The sequence below is a fragment of the Capricornis sumatraensis genome, chromosome 1 (genome assembly GCF_032405125.1).
Source record: "Capricornis sumatraensis isolate serow.1 chromosome 1, serow.2, whole genome shotgun sequence".
In the NCBI taxonomy this organism is placed as follows: domain Eukaryota; kingdom Metazoa; phylum Chordata; class Mammalia; order Artiodactyla; family Bovidae; genus Capricornis; species Capricornis sumatraensis.
The window spans coordinates 172,376,586-172,402,903 of record NC_091069.1 but is presented as its reverse complement, the minus strand read 5'-3'; the positions used below and the strand labels follow the sequence as shown (position 1 = coordinate 172,402,903).

At 37.1% G+C, this 26,318-nt stretch overlaps 1 protein-coding gene across 1 annotated transcript in view; it reads left to right on the top strand.

Annotated features, from left to right (window-relative positions):
• The window catches only part of POLQ (DNA polymerase theta), a 108,642-nt gene that overhangs the window by 49,817 nt on the left and 32,507 nt on the right, over positions 1-26,318 (top strand). Inside the window, exons 16-20 of the mRNA XM_068977320.1 lie at positions 5,993-9,093; positions 11,479-11,622; positions 14,238-14,434; positions 17,628-17,868; positions 24,529-24,722. Coding sequence (XP_068833421.1) covers positions 5,993-9,093; positions 11,479-11,622; positions 14,238-14,434; positions 17,628-17,868; positions 24,529-24,722 — 3,877 coding nt within the window. The remainder of the gene's footprint in view (positions 1-5,992; positions 9,094-11,478; positions 11,623-14,237; positions 14,435-17,627; positions 17,869-24,528; positions 24,723-26,318) is intronic.

The window sequence follows — 26,318 nt, the reverse complement described above, 5'->3', positions numbered from 1 at the left end:
TGTCGACTGTCCAGAATCCCAAGAAGTCTTGGTTAGCAGTGGAGCCTGCTTGCAGTTTGGTAGAGGATTTCTCTCTGGGGCTGCCATTGCCCCCTTCTGGCTCTGGCTGCCCTTGCCTACCTGTCTTCAGCAGAGGATGGGCTGGTCCACAGCCGGGGAGCGGGCCTGGCGGTGTCTTGAAGGTGAAGGTGAAGTGGCTCAGTCGTGTCCGACTCTTTGCGACCCCGTGGACAATAACCTACTAGGCTTCTCTGTCCATGGGATTCTCCAGGCAAGAATACTGGAGTGAATTGCCATTTTCTTCTCCAGTGTCTTAGGTTAGGGCTTTTCACGGGATAGCTATCCCACAGTCTGGGTTGCTATCTCAAGTCAGTTCCCTCAGATTGCCCTCAGGGCATTCAGGCACCATCCTTACCCTAAGCAATGCAGCCCACGCCTCCCTGTCTGGCCCCAGGTTGCTAGTGGCGGATGCGAGCGTCTGCACTGCTTCTCTGCTGGGAGTTGCCATTATGCACATAATCTGTGGGTTTTAATTATTTATTTTTCCTCCCGGTTATGTTGCCCTCTGGGGTTTCAAGGCTTGCCACAGACTCGCCAGTGAGAGTGTTTCTTGGTGTTTGGAAACTTCTCTCTTAACTCCTTTCCCGTGACGGATCTCCGTCCCTACCTCTTTTGTCACTCTTTTATCTTTTATATTTTTTCCTACCTCCTTTTGAAGACAGTGGGCTGCCTGTCTGGGTGCCTGATGTCCTCTGCCAGCATTCAGAAGTTGTTTTGTGGAATTTACTCAGGGTTCAAATGTTCTTTTGATCAATTTTTTGGGGAGATAGTGGTCTCCCTGTCCTATTCCTCTGCCTTCTTAGGGCCGCCCCCTATTTTATGACTTTAAAGGCACTTTTGAAAGTATCATAACTTTCTCCTAGAAAGACTGAGTAAAGCTAAGTTACCAATGCTTTCTGCTTTGATGGATTTTAGTTCTCAGTATATATCCAGGACTCATTTTAGACTTTCCTTCAGGCAAGAACACTTTAATATTTATTCTTCTTGAATATTCTTTGGAACCCTAGTCCCTCAAAACCAGTTTATGAGACGAGGACTCTTTGACATATATGTGTGTATATGTGTGTGTTTAATTCATTGAATGGCCTGGTCTTAGGATATTATCAAGGAATAGGTTATTTTCTCAACCACTATTCTTTGAACTCTCTGTTATATGGAATCTCAGCCAGATCCTATAGCTATTTAGGCACTTTCAAGTGTTAACAGTTTTATTTTAGGTTTTAAAAATTTGTTCTAAATTAGAGCCTTAATCTCATTTCCAGTTCAGTGCTTCTTTCCTCCCACTCATTTTAAGTGCAGATGCTCTCATTTAAGAACCTTGACACAGGCTCTGAAACTTATAACATGTGGGAAGGGATGGGGGGCCATAATCAAAGGAAAGGTCTCACTGCCCAGTGCCACCTCACATCATGGGCTTTATTCTGTGTATCTGGCAGCAATGCAGGTTTGGTTCTTGCAAGCTGGCCCTGGTGCAGCATGCACTGCAACCAGCTTTAGTGGTATAGCTGCCTCTGCCTAGATTTTGAAGGATGAAATTGCTTGGAGTCCTGAGCATGTGCAACCTGAGGAGCGGACTGTTGCAGTGGGAGGCCCACTGTGGAGTCTCCACTTGGACAGTGCCTAGTGGGGGCAGGGCCATGCTCTGTTACCCCCAGATTGGAAGATCCACTGGTGTGCCATTTTGTCACTATGAGTGTGCCTCTGGCTAAAACCTACGTAGAGTATGCTTTAAAACCTACTTATAAAGGTATTGATCTCCCCTGGAGCCTGTGATTTTCACAGAATCTTTGAATACTTTCATACTTGCTTAGAAATATGTAATAAAAGACCTGAGGTGAAAAAATTTGTCTCTGGGCATATCTCTATGGTAACAACATACCAAATATCATGCTTAACCCTTTCAGGAAGTCATCTGAAAGCAGTGCACTTTTTAAAAAATTTAATCAGAAAAATGTTGTAAACACATTTTGAAATCTCTTCATTATGTTAAGGCCATTATTGCCATGACAGTGCCTCTTCTGAAAGCCCCAAATCATCATTGATCAAAATTAGTGACATGTAATAATAGGACAGATCAATATTATCTGCCTCCTCATGGGACACTGAAAAACACACATTATTCCTGGAATATTCTTGTCAGAAATGTCTACCTTGAATTTAACTATAGGGAAACATCTGGCAAACCTTGATTGGGAGACACTCTACAAAATATGTGGCCTGTACTTTTCAAAAACATCAAGTCATAAAAACAAAGACTGAGCTGATTCTAATTAAAGCAGGCTAAACTACCGCACAGTTGCACTCATCTCACGCTAGTAAAGTAATGCTCAAAATTCTCCAAACCAGGCTTCAGCAATATGTGAACTGTGAACTTCAAGATGTTCAAGCTGGTTTTAGAAAAGGCAGAGGAACCAGAGATCAAATTGCCAACATCCCCTGGATCATGGAAAAAGGTAGAGAGTTCCAGAAAAACATCTATTTCTGCTTTATTGACTATGCCAAAGTCTTTCATTGTGTGGATCACAATAAACTGTGGAAAATTCTTCAAGAGATGGGAATATCAGACCACCTGACCTGCCTCTTGAGAAACCTCTATGAAGGTCAGGAAGCAACAGTTAGAACTGGACATGGAACAATAGATTGGTTCCAAATAGGAAAAGGAGTATGTCAAGGCTGTATATTGTCACCCTGCCTATTTAACTTATATGCAGAGTACATCATGAGAAATGCTGGGCTGGAAGAAGCACAAGCTGGAATCAAGATTGCTGGGAGAAATATCAGTCACCTCAGATATGCAGATGACACCACCCTTATGGCAGAAAGTGAAGAGGAACTAAAAAGCCTCTTGATGAAAGTGAAAGAGGAGAGTGAACAAGTTGCCTTAAAGCTCAACATTCAGAAAACAAAGATCATGGCATCTGGTCCCATCGCTACGTAGGAAATAGATGGGGAAACGGTGTCAGACTTGATTTTGTTGGGCTCCAAAATCACTGCAGATGGTGACTGCAGCCATGAAATTAAAAGACGCTTACTCCTTGGAAGAAAAGTTACGACCAACCTAGACAGCATATTCAGAAGCAGAGACATTTCTTTGCCGACTAAGGTCTGTCCTGTCAAGGCTATGGCTTTTCCTGTGGCCATGTATGGATGTGAGAGTTGGACTGTGAAGAAAGCTGAGGGCCGAAGAATTGATGCTTTTGAACTGTGGTGTTGGAGAAGACTCTTGAGAATCCCTTGGACTGCAAGGAGATCCAACCAGTCCATTCTGAAGGAGATCAGCCCTGGGATTTCTTTGGAAGGAATGATGCTAAAGCTGAAACTCCAATACTTTGGCCACCTGATGTGAAGAGTTGACTCATTGGAAAAGACTCTGATGATGGGAGGGATTGGGGTCAGGAGGAGAAGGGGACGACAGAGAATGAGATGGCTGGATGGCATTACTGACTCGATGGATGTGAGTCTGGGTGAACTCCGGGAGCTGGTGATAGACAGGGAGGCCTGGCGTGCTGTGATTCATGGGGTTGCAAAGAGTCAGACATGACTGAGCGACTGAACTGAACCTTATTATGTTAATTATGTCTTATTCATTCCCCAATGCCAGTACTTCATGTGTCTTTGAATTATTTATTAAAGTCAACCAGTTGTTAGTGAAGTTCTCTCTTTGTCTTCTTGTGTCTCTTACAGTGTTTGCTGATGCTTGTTATTTAGAGTGTAAATATTCATAGTAAATAGGACTGATAGATAGTTATCTTTATTGTGCTTTTGGTTTTGAGCATTAAATTTTACCCTTCTTGGAGTGCCCCTCACTGCTTTCTTCTTGTTTCCCTTAGCCTGGAAATTCCTTTTCCCATCCGTTTATTTTTAGCCTTCTTGAATTGCCTTGTTTTAGATGTGCTTTTTGTGTACCACGTTGAGTTGTAGTAGTGTTTTGCTTTCTGATACAAATTGAAAATCTGTTTTTGTGTGTGTGTGCTTTGAAAATTTATAATGTAATTTCTCATTTTAATTTTTTAATAATTAAAAATAAATGAACATTTGAAGATCTTTTTAATAGATAAAAAGATTAATTCTGCTCACATTGATTGATATGAATAATATGCCTGGTGTAAATTCTCTCAAATTATTTTATAATTATGTATTGTGTAATGTTTGTTTTGTTTCTTTAAGGGTACCCTTTGGTTCTTTATTTTTAAATTTAGAAAAGTTTATATTTTTGTTTTATTGGTACCTTTTATTATCTGGTTTGTTAAGATTTTAATTGTATTCCATAATTCCTAGCTATTGCCTTAACAGCAGTCACTGACATTGAACTTACTTCAGCTTTCTTTTACCCTCTACCTTTTCCTTCCATTTTCAAAGTGCATTATTTCTACCTATCTCAATATATAAATTTTGTACATTAATTTTTCACCTTTATTTCCTTGTAGGAGTAGGAATGGAAGATTAATATAATCTACATTTTTAGTTACTCAGATTTTTACCATTGTACTCCTGAGGTGTTCCTCCCTCTCTTTGAACAGATGAAACTTATTCTCTAGTAGATTTTGATTTCATGAGGAGGGATTATATAATATAGAATTCTCCAAGTTCTTGTATGTTTAAAATTGTTTTTCCATAACCTTAATATTTGAAGCACATCTTGGTTGGATGGCCTATACTTTCTTTTATTGGGTTTTTTGAAAATGCTATCTCTTTGCTTTGTATGCTGTTTTTGAGATTTCTGATGGGAGTATGATTCTTTTGCCCTTCCAGATATGTAGGCCTTTAGGTTTATTTTCCATATCTTTGATAGTTTTACTAGGTGTTTTAACTATTTCTTTGGAACAAAGTACTTAAGTTAGTGTCTTAAAAGCAACTAGTGTTATGTATTATCTCAGAGTTTCTGCAAGTCATGAATTTGGGAACAACTTTCCTCGTAGCTCTGGTTTGAGTTTCTCATAGGCTTGTAGTCATCTGAAGGATTGACTTAGATCTGCTTTTAAGATAACTCACACACATGCTGGCAATTTGGTGTTCACTTCTACACATGAGCTTCTCCATAGAGCTTCATGACACCCTTATGCCTTGATGGTAGGCTTCCCTCAGAGTGATTGACCCAAGAGAGAGCAAAATGCAAGCTGCAGTGTCTTTCATGGCCTAGCCTCAGTTTTTTAATTGTGGATGAGATGCTAAATTGGTCCCTGTTCTCCTTTCTTCACTAGAAATAGAAGTTTCTTGGCTTCCATAATTTTTATGGAAAATTAACTTTCCCCCATCCTGTTCATTTTCTTGTGATATTTCAGTTACATATATGTTTGACTATTCAGGGTATAGAATCTATTATTTTACTATGAAGAGCACTGATATTTTATCAGTCAGTTAGCTTGGCTGAACTCAAACTTTTCTAGGCAGTAGCTCAAATTTCTGTTCAGTTCTGTAGACTTTTACCTGGCTGCTTGGAGTCTGCACACACTTGCATAGTTTTGAGGTCAGCTAGATATTTGGGCAGAATTTATATGAAAAATTTTTGGTTCTCCTCTGTATCTCTCAGTTCTGAATTATCTTGCTTCATTTTGTATCTCTTGTAGTTACTCTGAGCTCTGTTTCACATTCTGTCGATAAACTCCAGTTTTCCATTTAAGGATTCTGTCTTATTGAGGCCTTCCCTAATGATGCTATTTAAAAATTGCAGAGCCACTCATATCTCTCTGGTGCTTCACTTTTTTTTTTTTTTTACACAACTGTTATTTATCAACAGTTAACACAGTATGTGTTTTAACGTTTTTTTGTTTTTTAGTTTTAGAATGTAAGCTCTTTGAGACTCGATATGCTTTCCTCTTGATATGTGCTATTTCTTCAGTTCCTAGAAAAGCTCAGATTGATGCTTAATAAATACTTGTATTAATGAATGAATCAATGCATTAATTAATTTCATTTCCTGTCTCTTGTATAGTACTCGAAAGGCAGTGGATGAGGAAGAGGAAGCAGTTGAAGAACGTCGAAATATGCGAACTATTTGGGTGACTGGCAGAAAAGGATTAAGTGAAAGGGAAGCAGCAACCCTTATAGTAGAAGAAGCCAGAATGATTCTGCAGCAGGACTTAGTTGAAATGGGAGTGCAATGGAATCTACATTCCTTTCTAAATTCTGATACACACTCATTGACCAGCAGTGAGTCAGAAGTGAAAGAACACAAATTTATACCTCAAACTAAGAGTTCTTATAAAAGATTAACATCAAAGAAAAAAAGTGATACAATATTTAGTGATTCTGTTTATCACTTACCAGATACCATGCAAGATTTAGATAAAAATAGAGAGCATACAGATTCCTTTTATTATAAATTTCAGGGTGGCCATCAAGAGTGTCATCATTCCATTTCCAGAGCAAAAAAACAGGCTTCTTTGAGTATTAAAAAAGGAAAGCTAGGAACTTCCCTGAATGAGGGGAAAGCAAGCACTTTGAAAGTTGTTCGGACTCTCTCATCAGGGAAAACAAAAAGAGAAGCTTTAAATTTTAGTTCAGAAAAGGTGAGTACAATCTCTCAATCTTGGAAATGTGGTAAGCATCGAAAACGATCCAGACACAGTAGCCCTGTGAAAGACACAAAGATGCGTAGAATCAATTTACAAGAACGGACTATGTCTAATTCTATTCATTGTGAAGAGTCTTTTACTTTAGATGAGACGAGTATGGAATTTAGAAGTCCAGAGCCATTTGCTAAAAATGTATCTTTCTGTGCTGAGAGAAGATATAACATAATACCATTTGCATCACAAACAGAACAAAGTTGTTCAAGGAACAATAAAATACCTAATGATATTCTTGGGGAATACTTTATCACAGGATCTCAAAGTAAACATGTAATTCAAGCCACTAGTGTGGTCAGTGAAAATGGAAGAGAATTAGCTGTTGAATCAGAAAAAAAAAATAAAGTGGTGATACAAAATGACTCAAAAATCCAGAATGTTTATGTGAAACAACATGACACCCATCCCATTAACCAGTGCCTGGAAAAGCAGTTTAATAAAAAGACAAACACTCACACCAAACTGAATACAGCAGTAGCAAAACAAATACCTTTTGAGACAGACAGCAGTTATATGAATAGAGACTCAAATGTTATTATGAAGTGTGAAAGTACAAAGTTTAATGCTGAGGAAAATAAATCAAGTAATCTTAAGGCATCAGGAGATATCATAAGCAGCACTGAGATACCCAGTGAAGTACATCTACCAAGTGGAGCACTTGGTAAATTAGGAGGCCAGTCTGAGAATATTCTAAATACTCCTAGAGTACAAGGAAAAACAGATGCTTATGCAGCAGACAAAACTAAAAATAATCATGTTTCTGACTTAGTTTTAGATCTCTGTGATCTTGAAGATAGTTTCTACCTGGATACTCAGTCAGAGAAAATAATTCAGCAGATAGCAACTGAAAATGCCAACCAAGAAGAACCCAAGGATACCAGCCTGGCAACAGGGATGATTCAGAAGAACCTAGACAAACAGAGCTCAATGAGCTCCTTTCAGAAAGAGACTCATGTTGCTTTTCCAGGTGAACAGCATTCATTAGAAATGACAAATCATTTGAAACAGAAGACTGTAGATGTTGTGAAGCAAAGCACTGATTCACATGAAGTTGATACCCTGACTCCAGAAAGGCCAGTTTTTTATTCTCCAATACTAGTAGGGGAAAATGGCCCATGTTTTAAAGGCAGTGAACTTTCTGTTACTGACTCCCAATTAAATAGTTTTCTTCAAGGTTATCAAACACAAGAAGCTATGAAGCCGATTATACCTGTGGTTCCTCAAAAGAGAACTCCTGCTGATAGAGAAGTAGAGTGTCTGCCAGTTCCTGAAACAAGTTTGAATTTGAGTGGTAGTTTACTGTTTGACAGTTTCAGTGAAGACTACCTTGTAAAAGAACAACAACATGATGGACAAGAAAAAGAACACCTTCTTTCTGAAATAACATCAGTCCATTTCAATGATTCTCTGCGTCTGCAACCAGAGGGCATAATTAAAAAACCAGATATGAATGACAATCAAGATAATCAGCAGCCATTATCTTGTTTCAGTGATGAGTCTATTATATTTTCAGAAATCGATTCTGTCCAGATGGTTGCAGCTTTGGACAATGTAGACATAGTTCCTGTCCAGGAGAAACATAATACTGCAGAATCTCTAAAAATACTGAAACTAAGTGATCCAGTGACTGTAGGTAATGATTATTCCCAGAGAGAAGTAGTTGGAGGAGATAAAGATAAAAGGTCTCAAAAATCCAAGTTAACTGGCACAAGGCAAGATAATTCATTTCTGTGGTCAGGAGCATCATTTGATTTAAGTCCAGGACTGCAAAGGATTTTAGACCAAGTGTCCAGTCCTCTAGAAAACGAAAAGCCAAAATTAACTGCTTCAGACTTGCCTGGTTTGAATGGAGAAAATGCAGAGGTAAATGACAGACAAGAAGTGATTTCAAATGCGGAGCCAAATCAAGTACAAGGAATTCCATTTTCCCCTAAAATTGTGATAAGAGGCAATATTGAGGCACTACAGAATGATGTCATTCATGGTGAAACCTCCCTCTTGCCTTGTAAAGAAAACTGTATAGTTCAAGATAATGGACTCATTCCTCCTACACCTATTCCTTCTGATTCTAAGTTGGCATTTCCAGATATTCTTGGAACATCTGTGAAACTTAAGAAAATTAGTAATGGTTTTAAACTTGGTGAGAGTTCTTCATTTGGCTCACCTTCCAATAATAAAAACCATGATTTACATCCAGAGAGTAGAAATGGTTTTAAAGATAACAGTTCTATTAGAGACACAAGTTTTTCGCCGCAGTTACTGCAGAATGGATCACAGTTAACTGTAGCCTCATGCAGTCCTGAAAGTTTGGCCATAATTGATGTAGCAAGTGACCAAACTCTCTTTCAAACATTCATGAAGGAATGGCAAAGCAAAACTCGATTCTCCATCTCACTGGCTTGTGAAAAGATCAGTAATTTGACATCTTCTAAAAGTGCTACTATTGGTGGTATGTTTAAGCAAGGTAAGATTAAAAAAAAAAAAACACTTTTACATTTGTATGTAAAATAGTGTGACTGAGACTTTGCAGAATTGGATATTAAATGTAATAAATTTGTTCAAAGTTTAATAAGTTTCTCCTGTGTAGGTTTACATGTAGAACAGCCTTATTGTTCAGAGCAACTCTGTTAATAATAATAACCCTCTAGTATAAGAGATGGGGACATCTGGACACATGGGTAGGAGAGCTGAGCAGTGAGGCCAAGAGCTCAAAGCTGGTAGACTGAAAAAGTGCAGACCACTAGGACACTGTTCCTCTGGCTCTGATCTGTTGTGGCTGGTTTCTATCAATCCTGTGTCTGCCTCCTTCCAAGTAGGCCAGAGAGCCCATCTGAACAGCCTTGCTATAGCAGCTCCCCATGGGAGTTCCATACCAGCGTTGTCGCCCAAGTCACTGACCCAGCAGCCAAGCTTATTGCTACTGGAGATACCACAGCTGGTGTGTCTGGTTCAGAGGCAAGAATTAGAACAGTGTTTGACAGCTTAATGCTTGGTTATGCCAGGAACCTGTCTCTCAAATATAGCTCTTCTGTGCCATTCTAGGCTTTACCCTGGCTGAGGCCACAGGGCTTTTCTGTTTGGTTGTCTTGCTCATCTCTTTATTTTGTGAGGCTCTGTGGAAGTTTCTCATATATATCTGCTGCTTTAGCTCTTGGTCATGCCTAGTGTTAGTGTAAAGTGTGCTGAGCTTTACCATTAAACACATTTCTCTTAAGAAATCATATATATACACACATATATGTAATAATCATATATATATAATAGTTGGAATATGTTTCTAAAATTTAAGATGTATATTTTGAATATGATTCAGCTTTTTTATGGCACCATAATGATATGGTTTTAATTAATTAAAATATAACTGATTTACAATATTGAATTAATTTTGGGTATACAGTGATTTGGGTATATAATGATTCAGTTTTTTATAGATTATACTCCATTTAATGTAATTATAAAATAATGGTTCTATTTCCCTTTTCTGTACAATATATTCTTATGGCTGACTTATACATTGTAGTTTGTGCTAATTAATCTACTGCTATCTTGCCCCTCACACCTCCTTTTCCTCAATCACTGATTTATTCTCTTTATCTGTGAGTCTGTTTATCTTTAGTTATATTCATTTTTTAATTCTTTAGGTTCCACATATAAATGATAATATACAGTATTTGTCTTTCTGTCTGACTTATTTTACTCAGGTCCATTCGTGTTGTTGCAAATGGCAGACATGATGGTTTGTATTAATTATCATTGCTCATGAATTATTTTCTCTTAAATTGTAATATCCTTATTCACTTATGTTATAACAGAAGTACATAACAAATAGGCACTATATTTTCACAGTGTGTATTAGCTATGTTTTCCAAGACTTATCTCAAGTAGAATTTATAGCTCCACTGATAGTCATGAATTCTCTACTGCAGTGTTGACCACAAAGCCTCACAGGACTCTTCCAGGTTTTCAGATACTTGAAACTTTTAGTCAAATAATACCATGTATTCCTGTCTTAGTTCATGACAGTAATGATTCAGTATTATGGGGGATAGCTGTAGTCAGCTTGAAAACATGTTGTGGAAATCAAAGATTTGATGAAATTTCTTAAATCTCTGTATTTATGAATGAATTTATTCATAAAGTTCTAAGTATTTGTTTGCTACTCAATTCAGGAAGAATATGTGTTAATGACAAGTTTTATGTACTTTCAGTGTTAACTAGCCCTTTCTATTTTTCATCCAACAAACAAAATTGAGTACATTTCCTGTGCTAGCAGTTAGAAACATTAAAAACATTCCAGTTAAATTTAACAAATACGTGCCAAGTTATTTTCCAGGTATTGGGGATATAATTGTAAATAAGATAGATTAATTGTTGACCTAATGTTTTTGACTAACGTCTTTGGAATTGAAGATGTATTATTTTAGGAAAAATGTTGACTGCATATACAAAATCATACCTAATTTTTAACCAAGAACTAAGACTCTTGGTTTTTCTTAGTGTTAAAAGGTGCTGAGTTTGCTGTAAAATTTTTGTGGTGTGTAAATGGTCTTTATTTTTGAGTTATAAAAATTCAAAATGCAGGTTTTGAAAAACTTGAAGCTAATTTTAAACTTAGTCATTATTATAGATCTTTTATAAGAAATCTTTGGTAGATTTTTCATAGTGACAATTCTCTTAATTGATGGGATGCCTAGAAAGATCTTATAAACATCTAAAAATGACTATCCATTTAATGCAAATTGTAGGGGATCTGAAAAAGTTGCTTATCAAATGGTTTTTATTATCATATTTAATGTTCAATTTAATGACTTTTAGAGATTTTTAACTATTTCACTTTGGATTTACATAGTTAGTTTCCCTCAAGAAGCCTCTATTAGAGATGATGGATTTCCTGTTAAAGATTGTGATGACATCTTGGTGGTTGGGCTTGCAGTATGCTGGGGTGGAAAAGATGCTTACTATTTTTCACTGCAGAAGGAACAGAAGCATTCTGGTAAGTAATCACTATTTGGCTAAGTTATTATCTAATTTTGATGGAAGCTCTATGAGGGTAGTGACTTTTTTGTTGAGAATAGTCTCCTGATACTTACCTAGACTTTATTTTTAGTATTAAGAAAACCCTTTTCATTTTTTAAAAATCCTGGTTGTTGTTTACATTATTTCACATATTATCTGTAGTGATGTTTTAAGAAGCATTCCCCAGTCCCCCTTTCTCCCTTCTGCTTGTCTGGAGCTATTAATACTGTGTTTTCTTTCTGGGGTTAGTGGAGCCTTAAGGACTTGCTGGCTACCTAGAAAATTTGTTTCTGAAGACAAATCAGACAAATCAAAGCAGTTTCTTTACAAGCTTTTTTCCTCCTATTTGGTATATCTGGAACTCCTTTAGAAGCAATGATGAGCTAGACATCTACAGTATTGAATGACAAAGCCTTTGGAAAAGTCATAGAGTTAAAAGGATATGATCTAGAAATAATTGGTGAGCTGATTATGGTGGTTGCATACCTAGTTGATTATTAGGTTTTAGGAGCAGAATTAATAAGGAAACATTTTAAAAGATGCTGTGTAATGTCTATTCCCGAGTAAGCATGAAATATTTTCAGTTTTGTAGCTAAACATCGTACAGTGAGTAGTTACTTGAACTTCTTTTATTTTAGATGTAGTTTTATAATTCATATTAAACTTCCCTGTAAAATGAGTTCCTTTTTTAAAAATTTACTTCCAAATAACTTTTTTGTCTTTAATTTCACATTCTGAGAAATGTAGATTTATTTTTAGAATCTTAATGTTTAGAATTTTCTCCCACCTAATTAGAGCTCATTCCTGTTGAGGTATTTCAAATCCTAAAAGATGACGCTGTGAAAGTGCTGCCCTCAATATGCCAGCAAATTTGGAAAACTCAACAGTGGCCATGGGACTGGAAAAGGTCAGTTTTCATTCCAATCCCAAAGAAAGGAAATGCCAAAGAATGCTCAAACTACTGCACAGTTGCACTCATTTCACACACTAGTAAAGTAATGCTCAAAATTCTCCAAGCCAGGCTTCAGCAATATGTGAACCATGAACTTCCAGATGTTCAAGCTGGTTTGAGAAAAGGCAGAGGTTCCAGAGATCAAATTGCCAACATCTACTGGATCATGGAAAAAGCAAGAGAGTTCCAGAAAATCATCTATTTCTCCTTTATTGACTATGCCAAAGCCTTTGACTGTGTGGATCACAATAAACTGTGGGAAATTCTGAGAGAGATGGGAATACCAGACCACCTGACCTGCCTCTAGAGAAACCTCTATGCAGGTCAGGAAGCAAGAGAACTGGACATGGAACAACAGACTGGTTCCAAATAGGAAAAGGAGTACATCAAGGCTGTATATGGAGAAGGAAATGGCAACCCACTCCAGTATTCTTGTCTAGAGAATCCTGTGGACAGAGGAGCCTGGTGGGCTGCTGTCCATAGGGTTGCATAGAGTTGGACACGACTGAAGCGACTTAGCATGCATTCATGCAAGGCTGTATATTGTCACCCTGCTTATTAAACTTATATGCAGAGTACATCATGAGAAATGCTGGGCTGGATGAAGCACAAGCTGGAATCAAGATTGCTGGGAGAAATATCGATAACCTCAGATACGCAGATGACACCACCCTTATGGCAGAAAGTGAAGAGGAACTAAAAAGCCTCTTGATGAAAGTGAAAGAGAAGAGTGAGAAAGTTGGCTTAAAGCTCAACATTCAGAAACCTAAGATCATTTTATCCAGTCCCGTCATTTCATGGCAATAGATTGGAAACAGTGTCATCAGACTTTATTTTTTGGGGCTCCAAAATCACTGCAGATGTTGATTGCAGCCATGAAATTAAAAGACGCTTATTTCATGGAAGGAAAATTATGACCAACCTAGATAGCATATTCAAAAGCAGAGACATTACTTTGCCAACAAAGGTCCATCTGGTCAAAGCTATGGTTTTTCCAGTGGTCATGTATGGATGTGAGAGTTGGACTATAAGGAAAGCTGAGCACTGAAGAATTGATGGATTTGAACTGTAGTGTTGGAGAAGACTCTTGGGAGTCCCTTGGACTGCAAGGAGATACAACCAGGCCATCCTAAAGATCAGTCCTGGGTGTTCATTCGAAGGACTGATGTTGAAGCTGAAACTCCAGTACTTTGGCCACCTGATGTAAAGAGCTGAGTCATTTGAAAAGACCCTGATGCTGGGAAAGATTGAGGGCGAGATGAGAAGGGGATGACAGAGTATGAGATGGTTGGATGGCATCACCAACTCAATGGACATGAGTTTGTGTAGGCTCTGGGAGTTGGTGAGGGGCAGGGAGGCCTTGGCATGCTGCAGTTCATGGAGTCGCAAGGAGTCGGACATGACTTAGCGACTGAACTGAACTGAACTGAATTAGAGCATTATAGATCACCTAGCCCAAACCTTAATTTTTAGATTACAAAACACTGCATCTGTATAGTCAACATGACCTGGATAATAAGGTCATGCCGAACTAAACTCTGAGGCTTTTGAGTCTTTTTCAGTCTTAGCACTAAAGATTGCTTCTTCAGATGAATGTGTGTACTTTTTGCCTTAAAACTTTTTTTTTCCTTTTTTTTAAGAAATTAGTGCCAGTTTGATCCCACCTTCTCTGGATCCAAGCCTGACTGTGAAGGATAGATTGTGGCACCTTCAGTCTTGCTTTCAAAAGGAGTCTGATAAAGAACGTTCTGTTATCATCTATGACTTCATCCAGAGTTATAAAATTCTTCTTCTGTCTTGTGGCATCTCCCTGGAACAAAGTTATGAAGATCCTAAGGTTTCTTGTCTTATTTCAATAATTTTTGTATACTTCAAAAAATATTTTAATGTTTTGGGTTAATTCTTAAATGACTTGGTATATATTTAGCTTCAACACTGCAGCTTAAATAGTTTAGGGTAGTCACTCCTTTGTCCAGTAATCTCATTCATCCAGAACAGGTTATTAACACCAGATGCCTCTATGTAGATAAAAACAGAGATGTTATAAATTCTAAGCACTAAAGTTCATACCTTTTTCAGAGACTTAAAAAGTTTTCATTTTGGTCATATGTTCCATTTTCTGTCTCATAGTAAGTTAGAAATGAAAGAACTGTCAGATTTAGATACATGATAATAGGATATTTCAAATATCCATGAAGATAGAGGCAGAAAATAGTAAAAGCATATATAGATATACGAGATCACGAAGGATAGTAGTTAGAGGCCATTTAGCATAGCGATAAATGGCCTTATTAACCCGTAAGAACTTTTCCATATAATAGCAAACTGATACACTGTTTATAAAGATGACTTAATTATTAAGGAAAGAGTAACTTATGTTATTGTGATATACACTTATATGATTATACATAAACATATAATTCACTTTCAGAAGACATTTATCTATTGGATCATAGCCCTGAAAGGGATATCATTTTTTTCCCCTTTTTAAGACTAGAATACATGAGGTATGTGGAATATTAATTGAATTGAGATATGATATTAATTGGTTGTTACCAACGCAATTAATGATAATAAGATAATTTTTTAGCTTCTTTAGCTTTTTGGCAGAGATTTTTGAGGGCATTGGGGCTTCCCCGGTAGCTCAGCTGGTAAAGAATCCACCTGCAGTGCAGGAGACCCCAGTTTGATTCCTGGGTCGGGAAGATCCACTGGAGAAGGGATAGGCTCCCCTCTCCAGTATTCTTGGGCTTCCTTGGTGGCTCTGCTGGTGAAGAATCTGCCTGCAGTGCAGGAGACCTGGCTTTGATCCCTGGGTTGGGAAGATCCCCTGGAGAAGGGAATGGTTACCCACTCCACTATTCTGACCTGGAGAATTCCATGGACTGTATAGTCCACAGGGTCACAAAGAGTTGGACACAACTGAGAGACTTTGACTTCACTTTCAAGGCATTATGAGGTAAACTGATGACACTGTCTCTTCCTATATTTCAAACCAGCCTTTGTTCATGTGATACATTTCATATAGTTTCTAAACTGACTTTTTACTGGATATAAAAGGTTATCATTTAATTTTGATGTTTCAGAGTCCAAAATGAGAATATGGGTAATATGAGCTTCTTAAAGCTACAGTAGCTTCCCAGATTTATATAGCAACTTTGGTTTAAACCATTTGAAATATTCCATACTTGGTTTTACTAATCATAGCATTTTTGATGTAAGAGAAACTATTAATTTATCAAATTTCACTTTTATAAGAAACATTTACCAATTTTTATATCAGACTGTCTTATTTAGTACCTCTAAAAGGATTCTGATCACTAGTTTCTAATGGTGGGGGCCTGTTGCTGTACCACTAACCGTTCTCTGGGTACCAGCTGGATGTCCAACAGTTCAGCTCAATTCTGTTACTTTCTACTTGGAAATAGCATCAAATCCCATAGGCTAAGGGCTCAGTCCCACAAGCCCCCAACTTCTGGCACTAGTTGCAAGCCCACCTTATTAACTGTGCTTCTGGTCAACCAGCTGTAAATAAATTAGATTCCCATAACCCCCTCCTTGAGCTTGGTTAATTTGTTAGAGGAGCTAACAGAACTTAGGAAACCAGTTTACTCACTAGATTACTGGCTTATTACAAAGGATAGTGAATGACACAGATCAACAGGCAGATGAAGAGATGTATAGGGCAAGGTTTGTAAGAAGAGGTATGGGGCTTCTGTCCTTTCTAGGCTTGCCGCTCTCCCCGTCTTCATGTGATTACCAACCCAGAAGCTCTTTGAACCCTTCCTTTTGGGTTCCTGTGGAGACTTCATTATATAGGCACAATTGATCAAATCATTGGCCATTGGTGATCAGTTACTCTTTAGCCTCTTCCTCAAACCAGGAGTTTGGGGAGGTGGAACTGAAAGTTCCAGCCCTCCTGTCACAGGATTGATTACCCCTGGCAACTAGCCTATGTTCTTAGGTGACTTAGGGGTACTCCAAGATACTATATTAGCACAACTAAAGATAACCTGTATCTCTTTTGCAAGAGCTCAGTGTGTCCAACTCTTTGTGATCCTTTGGACTGTAGTCCACCAGATTCCTCTGTCCATGGGATTTTTCAGGCAAGAATTCTGGAGTGGGTTGCCATTTCGTTCTTCAAGGGGCCTTCCTGACCCTGGAATCGAACCCGCATCTGCTGCATCGCAGGCATATTCTTTACCTGCTGAGCCATCTAGGAAGCCTTGCCTTATCTCTGTTGGGAAGACCCAATTTATATTTCTTATAATATACAAGATTGTGCCCCCCTATAAAACTGATTTCTTAGCCTATAAAAGAAGTAACTGAGTCATTTAGTAATGCTTGAAATTATGAACAAGGTTTAGATTCCTTATTCTAAATCCAATTTCAAACTGCTTGAATCTAGTATTAGAAAATGCAGGTCTTCTAGTCTCGTAGGGAAGCTAACTAAGAACAGCAATCAAATCACAGGTTGGATGGTCATGGTGAGAGGTCCTCATCTTTAAGAGAAAGTCTTATGCGTTCTAAAATACTGTATGTGAACTTGTAATGGTTAAATGTTTATGTCTCACTTCTTCCCATGTTGAAGATTAAATAAACCTAAAGCTATATTGGCCCAAATTTATTATAATAGTAGGTAAGCCAAAGTCAGCCTCAATGGAAAAGAAACCCAACTGCATTTTCAGAAATATGATTTTTGTTATCTCAAAGGCATTTGATTTTCAAGCTGACTTCTGAAGTAAATCAGCAGGCACATTGCAGTAATGGAAAATATAACTTTTTATTCTTTGATGGTCACTGCTCTTATTGGTTAAAAAAGAAAGGTTATTTTTTGTACCAATTATCCTTTCCTTATCCTGGTGCAGTTGTCCTTTCCTTCTCTCCTGGGAAATACTGAAAAAGTATTAAGTGTATTAAGTAAAAATGAATGAGATTGAAAATGAGCTTTCTTTTTTCCCTTTTTAATTTAAGGATACAGAAATGTCTTTAGAAAATCAAGAAAATATTCTGATTGTTATCCCATTCAGGTGGCATGCTGGTTACTAGATCCAGATTCCAAGGAGCCGACTCTTCACAGCATAGTTTCCCGTTTTCTTCCTCATGAGCTTCCACTCTTGGAAGAAATAGAGACTGGCCAAGGAATTCAAAGCCTAGGGCTGAATGTCAGCACTGAGCATTCTGGACGATACAGAGCATCTGTAGAGTCCATTCTCATCTTCAGCTCTATGAATCAACTTAATTCTTTGTTGAAGAAGGAAAATCTTCAAGGTAAAAAAACAGTTCCTGGCATTTTTATGATGTTGTAAGACTAGGGATAGTTCTGTATTTAGCCACTCTGTTACAGGTGGATAAATTAAACTTTTTTTAAAACATAAGTTATACTTTTTATGCAAACCCTTTCTTTTGATTGTCTAGTGCAGGAGTCAACATAAATAATTTTGCTGTAAAAGGCCAGATACTGACTAGTTATGGTTTTGTAGGCTAGATGGTCTCAGTCATGAGTATTCAACTCTGCCATCATAGCATGAAAGGAGCTATAGACAGTATGAAAATGAGTGTTCCAATAAATCTTTATTTACAAAAATAGACATCTGGCCCCAGATTGGCCATAGTTTGCTGACCTCTGGCTCTACTATAATGAAGTAAGTTAGAGCATTTTATTCATTTATTCCTAATTTTATATTTGATTGTTATCAAATGGTTTTAGAAATACACTTAGAATGTATCTTTTATGGATTTAAAACAATGAACTCTTTTCTTTGAAGAATTCTTTAACAGTTATTTGTTTTTTCAGCAAAGCATATTCATGTGAATCTTTTTTTCCCCTTGTGAGAAATAGTGTGAATTTATTGTGCAGGCAGCTGGCCCAGATTGTCTACCTTGACTTCAGAGAGCATAATATATACTTATGGTGAAAATGATGAAGTAAAACAAGGTTGGCTTCATTGTGAGGAGATATAAACCATGGATTGGCTGATCAGTTAACATTACAAACAGGAGACTGATGAATTCATGAAGAGTAGGGCTTGAATATGTATTATTTATTTATGAGGGACCTTGGGCAAGCTACTTTAACTCTCTAAGTCTGGTTCTTATTTTGAAAGTGTTAAATGAGACAGGGAGCTTAGTGCTTGTCACACATTAGGCACTTGTTGCTGTTGTTCTTCAGTCGCTAAGTCATGTCCGACTCTTTGCGACCCTGTGGACTCCTGTGCACCAGGCTTCTCTGTCCTTCACCGTTTCTTGGACTTCGCTCAGATTTATTGCGTCGGTGATGCTATCCAACCATCTTGTCCTCTGTCATCCCCTTCTCCTCCTGCCCTCAATCTTTCCCAGCATCAGGATCTTTTCCAATGAGTTGATTCTTTACATCAGGCATCAAAGTTTTGGAGCTTCAGCTTCAGCCTCAGTCCTTCCAGTGAATGTTCAGGATTGTATTAGTTGATGATTATTATTACTTCTGGCACAAACCCTTTGTGCTGGTTATAAAGTTCTCCCTGATATTACTGGGATAAAATAATACAAAAGGACAGACTGGCTTATTTGCTTACAGGAGACTTGATTAAGTGATGTTAATTAGCAGCTCTTCAACAGACATTGGAGTATTTCAAACTCAGCCTTTCTAAGCCAATGTAGGCAGATAAAGAAGTTGGGAGTACACTGCACACCTTCCTCAGTACTGCTTCCGCATTCGTGAACAATAATGCTGAATGAACATAGCTAATTCCCTCTTAGTCTGACCAGTCTGCCTCTAGGATAGGCATCCTAGGTAGTCGGTATAATTTCTAGACACTGACATTTGATGATGGTGATATGAATTAGTCTGTAGTTTTTTAGACATTTATTGCCCATTACCAGATTTGTAAGTTTTTCAGTCTAATTGGGAGGGGACTGTTCCATTACTTAAAAGATAATTGTTCACCTGTAAAAAAAAAAAAAGACTAACATTCCTTTTTAGAAAAGTGTAAGAGACCTAGATTTATAATTTTTAGCTTTCACAGTATGTCTTCTGTGTGCTTTCAAAGCTTTTTTTCCCCACAAATTTTCAGAAGTGGGTGACCTGGAGGTGTTAAATGCCTTCTTGTACAGTGTTAAATATTTCTTATTCAAAGAATACATAGAATTCAAGTACATTGAAATAAGGGAAGTTTTGGGAGAGAATGTGGACAACCATCACATTTTATTTGGAAATGATTATTTCACGATACACTTGTTAGTTTTAGTAGGCCTCCAGAATCTTCATCTTTTTCTCTTCTCATCATCTTGCCTGTTGGGGAGGTGTATTCTAGCTGACTTTCTCCCAGTAGAGAGCTGATTTTTGTTTAAGTATGAATAAATCTTAATAACAGAATATGTCTTTGCTTAATTTGACCCTGGAACAAAGTATCCTGTTCTCTTCACATTGATCAACTGGCTCCTTTTAAAGTAGTTTGAACATAGATGAGATGATGTTTTTAGGTATGGAGTGAGTTGATTTCTCTGTTTTTCAACAGACCTCAGCTGCACAGATTTATATCAGTCATAATCTTATTTTTCATTAACTCTTCATCATTGGTCCATATAGGTCCTCTTTTTATTCACTTTTATTTTAATAATATAATGAATAACTGTTAACTCATATTAACAACTTAGACGTTTGTCTACCTGGGTGCTCCTCTTTCCTTATACATCGCAAGTTTTATGTTTATCATTCCCTTATTTTCTTAATATGTAAAAGTCCACACAATATATTATTTGGTTTTGCTTGTTTTTTAACTTTATAAAACATCTGTCACACTATGTCTTGTTTTACTTGCTCAGCATTGTATTAGGAAGATTCATGCATATTATTGCAAGTATCTATAGTTTACTTATTTTCACTGCTGTGTAATGTATCACTGTGTGTGTGTGCATGTGTGCACACACATGCATGCACACTAAAATATATTTATCCATTTTCCTATTGATGAATGCTTAGATTGTCTCTAGTTTTGTTTTCTTATATTTTTTTTTCTGTTCTGCTATACCAAATAGTTCTATATAAATATTCTTGTAAATTTACATGTCTCCTGCTACATTGGGTAAGAATTTCTTTTGGCTGTAGAATTGCTCCATTTTGGAAATGAGAGTATTCAACTTTTCAAGATTATGGTGAGCTGTTTTTCAGAATAGTTGTACAAAATTTGTCCTTTCAACAGCAATGTGAAAGAAATCTTTCTGATTACATTGTCTCCACTTTGCAAATTCATTGGTTGTAAAATGATTGTAATTTTTCTTTCTTGTGCTTTGTTTTTGGTAAGAGAGTTATTCCAGTTTCATGGAATGAGTTGATGAATATAGCTTCTTTTTATTCTGGAGGTGTTCATGTGTCATAGGCATGATGTATTCTTTGAAAGTTTGATAGAATTTGCCTATAAACATTGTGGAAGTATTTTTAACTACTACTTTGACTTCTTTAATAACTGTTCAGTTCCGTTCAGTCGCTTAGTTGTGTCTGACTATTTGCGACCCCATGAATCACAGCACGCTAGGCCTCTCTGTCCATCACCAACTCCCGGAGTTCACTCAAACTCATGTCCATCGAGTCGGTGATGCCATCCAGCCATCTCGTCCTCTGTTGTCCCCTTCTCCTCCTGCCCCCAATCCCTCCCAGCATCAGAGTCTTTCCAGTGAGTCAACTCTTCACATGAGGTGGCCAGAGTATTAGAGTTTCAGCTTCAGCATCAGTCCTTCCAAAGAACGCCCAGGACTGATCTCCTTTAGAATAGACTGGTTGGATCTCCTTGCAGTCCAAGGGACTCTCAGGAGTCTTCTGCAACACCACAGTTCAAAAGCATCAATTCTTCGGCACTCAGCTTTCTTCACAGTCCAACTCTCACATCCATACATGACCACTGGAAAACCCATAGCCTTGACTAGATGGACCTTTGTTGGCAAAGTAATGTCTCTGCTTTTTAATATGCTATCTAGGTTAGATTATTCAGTTATATCTTTTTGATTATGTTTTAGTAGCCTATATATTTTTTAAAGAATTTATCTAAAGGTATTGGTGATTTTTTTCTTTTTGTGTCTCTGGTTTGTTATGTCTTTTTCTTTCATAATATTATTGTTTAATTGCACTAGAGGTTTATCCAATTTTTCAGTGTTTTCAAAAAGCCAGTTTTTACCTTTGATCTTTCCTGTTGTTATTGTTTTCTGTTTCATTGATTTCTGTGAACTTTTATATAATCTCTTTTCTTCTAGTTCCCCTGACTTTATTTGCAGTCCTTTTTCTAAATTCTTAAGTTTGATACTATGCTCATTACTTTTCAAATCATATTTTTCTTTTTCTAATCTAAGTATTTAAGGCTATAATTTCCTTCAAGTTCTACTTTCATTATATCTTACAAGTTTTGACATGTAATGTTTTTGTTGTTTTATCCTAAATATTTAAAATTTTCTGGTGTGACTTTTTAGATGGATAAATTATAAGATTATTTTTAATTCTCAAATAGTTGAGAACTTATTTTATACTTTTATTATTATATTTGATCTCTGTTGTGTTGTAGATAATATGTTTGTATGATACCCATTCTTTGAAGTTCTTTGAGAATTGCTTTGTAACCTAAAACCTGAATTATTGTGTAAATGTTCAGTGTGCACATGAGAATATAGGTATACTAATACTGGATGCAGACTTTTATAAATGTCTGTTAATTCAGTGTTGTTTAAATCATCTATATCTAATTTTCCCTATGGTTTAGGGAATGTTAATTTTATAACACATTTGAGACTACCTTGTTAGGTGCAATCCCAGGGAATCTCCAGGCAAGAACACTGGAGTGGGTTGCCATTTCCTCCTCCAATGCGTGAACGTGAAAAGTGAAAGTGAAGTTGCTCAGTTTTGTCCGACTCTTAGCGACCCCATGGACTGCAGCCTACCAGGCTCCTCCATCCATGGGATTTTCTAGGCAAGAGTACTGGAGTGAGGTGCCATTGCCTTCTCTGAGCAGCAGCAGCATACAGGTTTAAATTGGTGTATTTTCCTGGTACATTAAATCTGTCATTATGTTTGACTAGCTCTACCACTAATAGGATTTTTATTCTTAATCATCTGGTTTTTTGGAATGACTATGGCAGCATCAACTTTCTCTTGATTAGTTGCTTGCCTCATACATCTTTTTTCTGTCCTTTTACATCTTCTAGATCCTTATGCTTTGGATGTGTCTTATAAACAAAGTGTAGCTTATTTCGTTTTCAAACTATCAGTTTTTTTCCACAAATTTGGCAGTTTATAATTATTGATGTTTCTGTTCATTTTGATTATTGACATATCACACTTTCCTGCTGTTTGTTTGTATTCATTTTGTTTTTATTTTGTATATATTTTTTAAAATTTTATTTAATTTTTAATTGAAGTATAATTGCTTTACAGAATTTTGTTGTTTTTTCAAACCTCTGATTTTGTATATAATTTATTCATAGCTGTGCTCTGTTCTGAGTCTAATGATTCTATAGCTGCAAGTCTTAGGGATCAGAGCGCTTCAGGGTTTGCTAGGTGGGGGATGCCTTCCTCTGGAAAGACTTTGCTCTGGCTTCAGCTTGTTACTAAACTACAATGCATTCAAGGCCTGCATTAGCTTTTCTTGGGAATTTTGGTTCAGAACAGGAGCCTGAGAATCAGCTTCTCCTTCTCTTGCTACTCCAAAGATATGTTATCCCCTCAACCTTTTTGGAGTAAGACTTCATTCACATGGCAGCCCTATTTCTTCCTACTGTCTGTGAATCCAGGCTGGCTTCCTATCACTCTTGACTCTTCTTTTTCTGACCCTAGTTCCTTGTTTCTCTAGTTGCATATCCTGTGAATTTCTGCTCTGACTCCAGGCCTGTGAAGCCAGGGTCTGACTGCCCATATCTTCTCCTGACCATCAGAGGCTAGTAGCTCTCACTTGTTTGTTTGCTTTTGGTGGTAGTTACAGGTATCATTTGGGATTTTTCCTACTGATTGAGACCAGGAGTGCCTTAAAGAATGTGTGTATGTGGAACTGGGGAAGACGGGCCAGGGTTACAGAGTCCTAGTGACCCATAACACTGGAAGTAGAAATCTTTGCTGTGGATTTTTTTCTTAATAAATTTAGGGTAGCATTTCCCATAGAGTGTTCTATGAACACTCACTTTTCACAATGTTAATAAATATTAAACAGATAAAATGCTTTATAGTTGAATGATTACAGTTTTTTGATTAAAACAAATATTAAAATAGTTGTCTTTTGTTCGGTTCTACTCAGAGCCTTTGGTACATTAACAGGCATCATGAACATCTAAGAGTAGTATATAAATGCTGAAATTCATAGTATACAGTGTCTCTCAATCCCAACCTTTCTTAGAGTATTTCTGAGACTAATGTGCTAATGAACATACTAGGGAAACTGACTTAGAATGACTATTCTGTTGAGAAATGTCAGCAGATGGAAAAATACTCTGATTTCTTACTTCAGGAATCTTATTATTTGTTCTTAGAACACTGGAAAATAAAAAACCTTTATATTTAGCTTTGTGCAAATCTGCATACCATGGGACCAGGAGTATTGGAAATTATTCTGAGGAATTAACCTTTTATAGTCAGCTTAGCAAATAAAATTGGCTTCCTTGTTTTTTACTAAGAGTAGAAACAGAAACATGATCTTGGGAGAAATGAAGTTACTTAAAATTCAGACTGTTCATAAGGTTGCCTGGTTTACTCTCTGAATAGACACAGATAGTAGTCCAAAGCTTAAATGGAAAAATGGAAAGTACTTTAATACCTTTCACTAATGGTTTGAGAATGTGGCTCCGGAGACTGGATCTTGAAGGATAGCTCAGTAGCATCTTTGATTTTCCCAGAAAAATGCTATGTATATAGGTAATGATGCTGAACTAGTCACTTAGCTGGTGAATTAATGTTTTTTGCTTTCTTTTTTTTCCTTCCAGATGTTTTCTGTAAAGTGGAAATGCCCTCCCAGTACTGCCTCGCCTTGCTAGAACTAAATGGAATCGGCTTCAGTACTGCAGAATGTGACAGTCAGAAACACATAATGCAAGCCAAACTGGATGCAATTGAGATGCAGGCCTATCAACTAGCTGGCCATAGTTTTTCCTTCACCAGTTCAGATGACATTGCTGAGGTTGTATAATGGGAATAGAGAATTTAGAAAGTCATTTTCAGAGCAAAAAAATGGTTTGTGTGTATATATTTCATAAATGTGTTTACCTAAACACCAAAGATCAATAAAATAAAACGATTGGTTAACCAGAATACTTTGGAGATGTATTCCAATATCTCCTTTGTATGTTTTTATTTATGAATAGGTAGGTAGTGAAGAAGTATCCTAGAATGTGTGTTTCACGAGGAGATTTGCCTGGTACAGAAGAAGCACTCAGTAAATATTTGTTGTGCAGATGAGATCTGTAATAGTAGTTGTATAATGGCATAGATGTTTCTCCATGAAGTTAGTCATTTCATGAACTCTTATAGCTTCCTCACTGAAAAATTAGATACTTTTCTTAGATGTTAGTGAAAAAAGGATTTGGGGACTGTTTGCTTTTTTAACCTACAATATTTTTATCGCCTTATGTAAATTTTTACATAGTTTGCCCTTTTCTCCCCCAATAGTTTGTATTATGTTCTTTCCCCATACTCCACAAAGGATGGTTGAATTGTTTTAGAAGAGTTACTGATAGATGGGTGCTTATACTTAATAGCTTTGAAGTTTTGTTGTTTTTTAGATGTGATTCACTTTTATAGCATGTTGGTAAATATTTTAGAGACTCTTCTATCTATTCCTTAACTCCTTGACTTTATCAACCCTTTACATCTCAGTAAAATACTTCATAGTAGAAATACCTCATGGAGTTGTGAGAAACAAAAAATAAGTGTAAACTACTTAGAACAATACCTGTCTAAAAGTAAATATTCATTAACTATATAAAGGGCATAAAAATGACTCCCCCTTTAAGCCACAGAGTTATGTGTTTTTTAAAAATGAGAAACTAGCTAATCTTGTTCAGTTGCTAAGTCATGTCTAACTCTGTGACTTCATGAACTGTAGCACACCAGGCTTCTTTGTCTTCCACTGTCTCCTAGAGTTTGCTCAAATTTGTGTCCATTGGGTTGCTATCTAACATATCTTAATGAAAGTATATAAATGAATGAGTTGAGAGAGTCGATAGTGTTCTGAATTGCCTCAGTTGGAACCCCTCTAGTATAAACTAGTGAGTTTTAGGCATCCATGTTGTAGGAACTTCCTCTGCCCTAGAGCCTAGATCTCTGTTCCTTATAAGCCTCCTTTCTTTAGTGGGTGCTTACTGGCCACTTTCTAGTTTTTGTTATTGCTGCATTGGACCCTCTCCTGGCTTTTCATTTAGGGATTCTCAGGATGTAACTTTGTGGTGGTGGAATTAGATGGCTTTTTGGATCCCTTCCTACTTCAGTATTCTCTGATTTTTTTGATCACACAATAGCCACAAAGGCTCCCATGTCTATCATCTATGGGGCTTAACAAGCAGCCACATTGCTTACCATGTCAAGAAGCATTTGGGTGAGCTTACAATCCTCGGAGCAACTGAAGTCTCATTGCCGATAGTCTATTTGTTAGTTGTTCAGCACAAAATATACGTTCTTGTGTTCTTCACTGTTAAGAGCCTGGTGTTAGAATTAACCTGATACTGACTAAATTAGGGTATGGACAGTCTACCTAAGATTTTTATTGCCATTACTTATT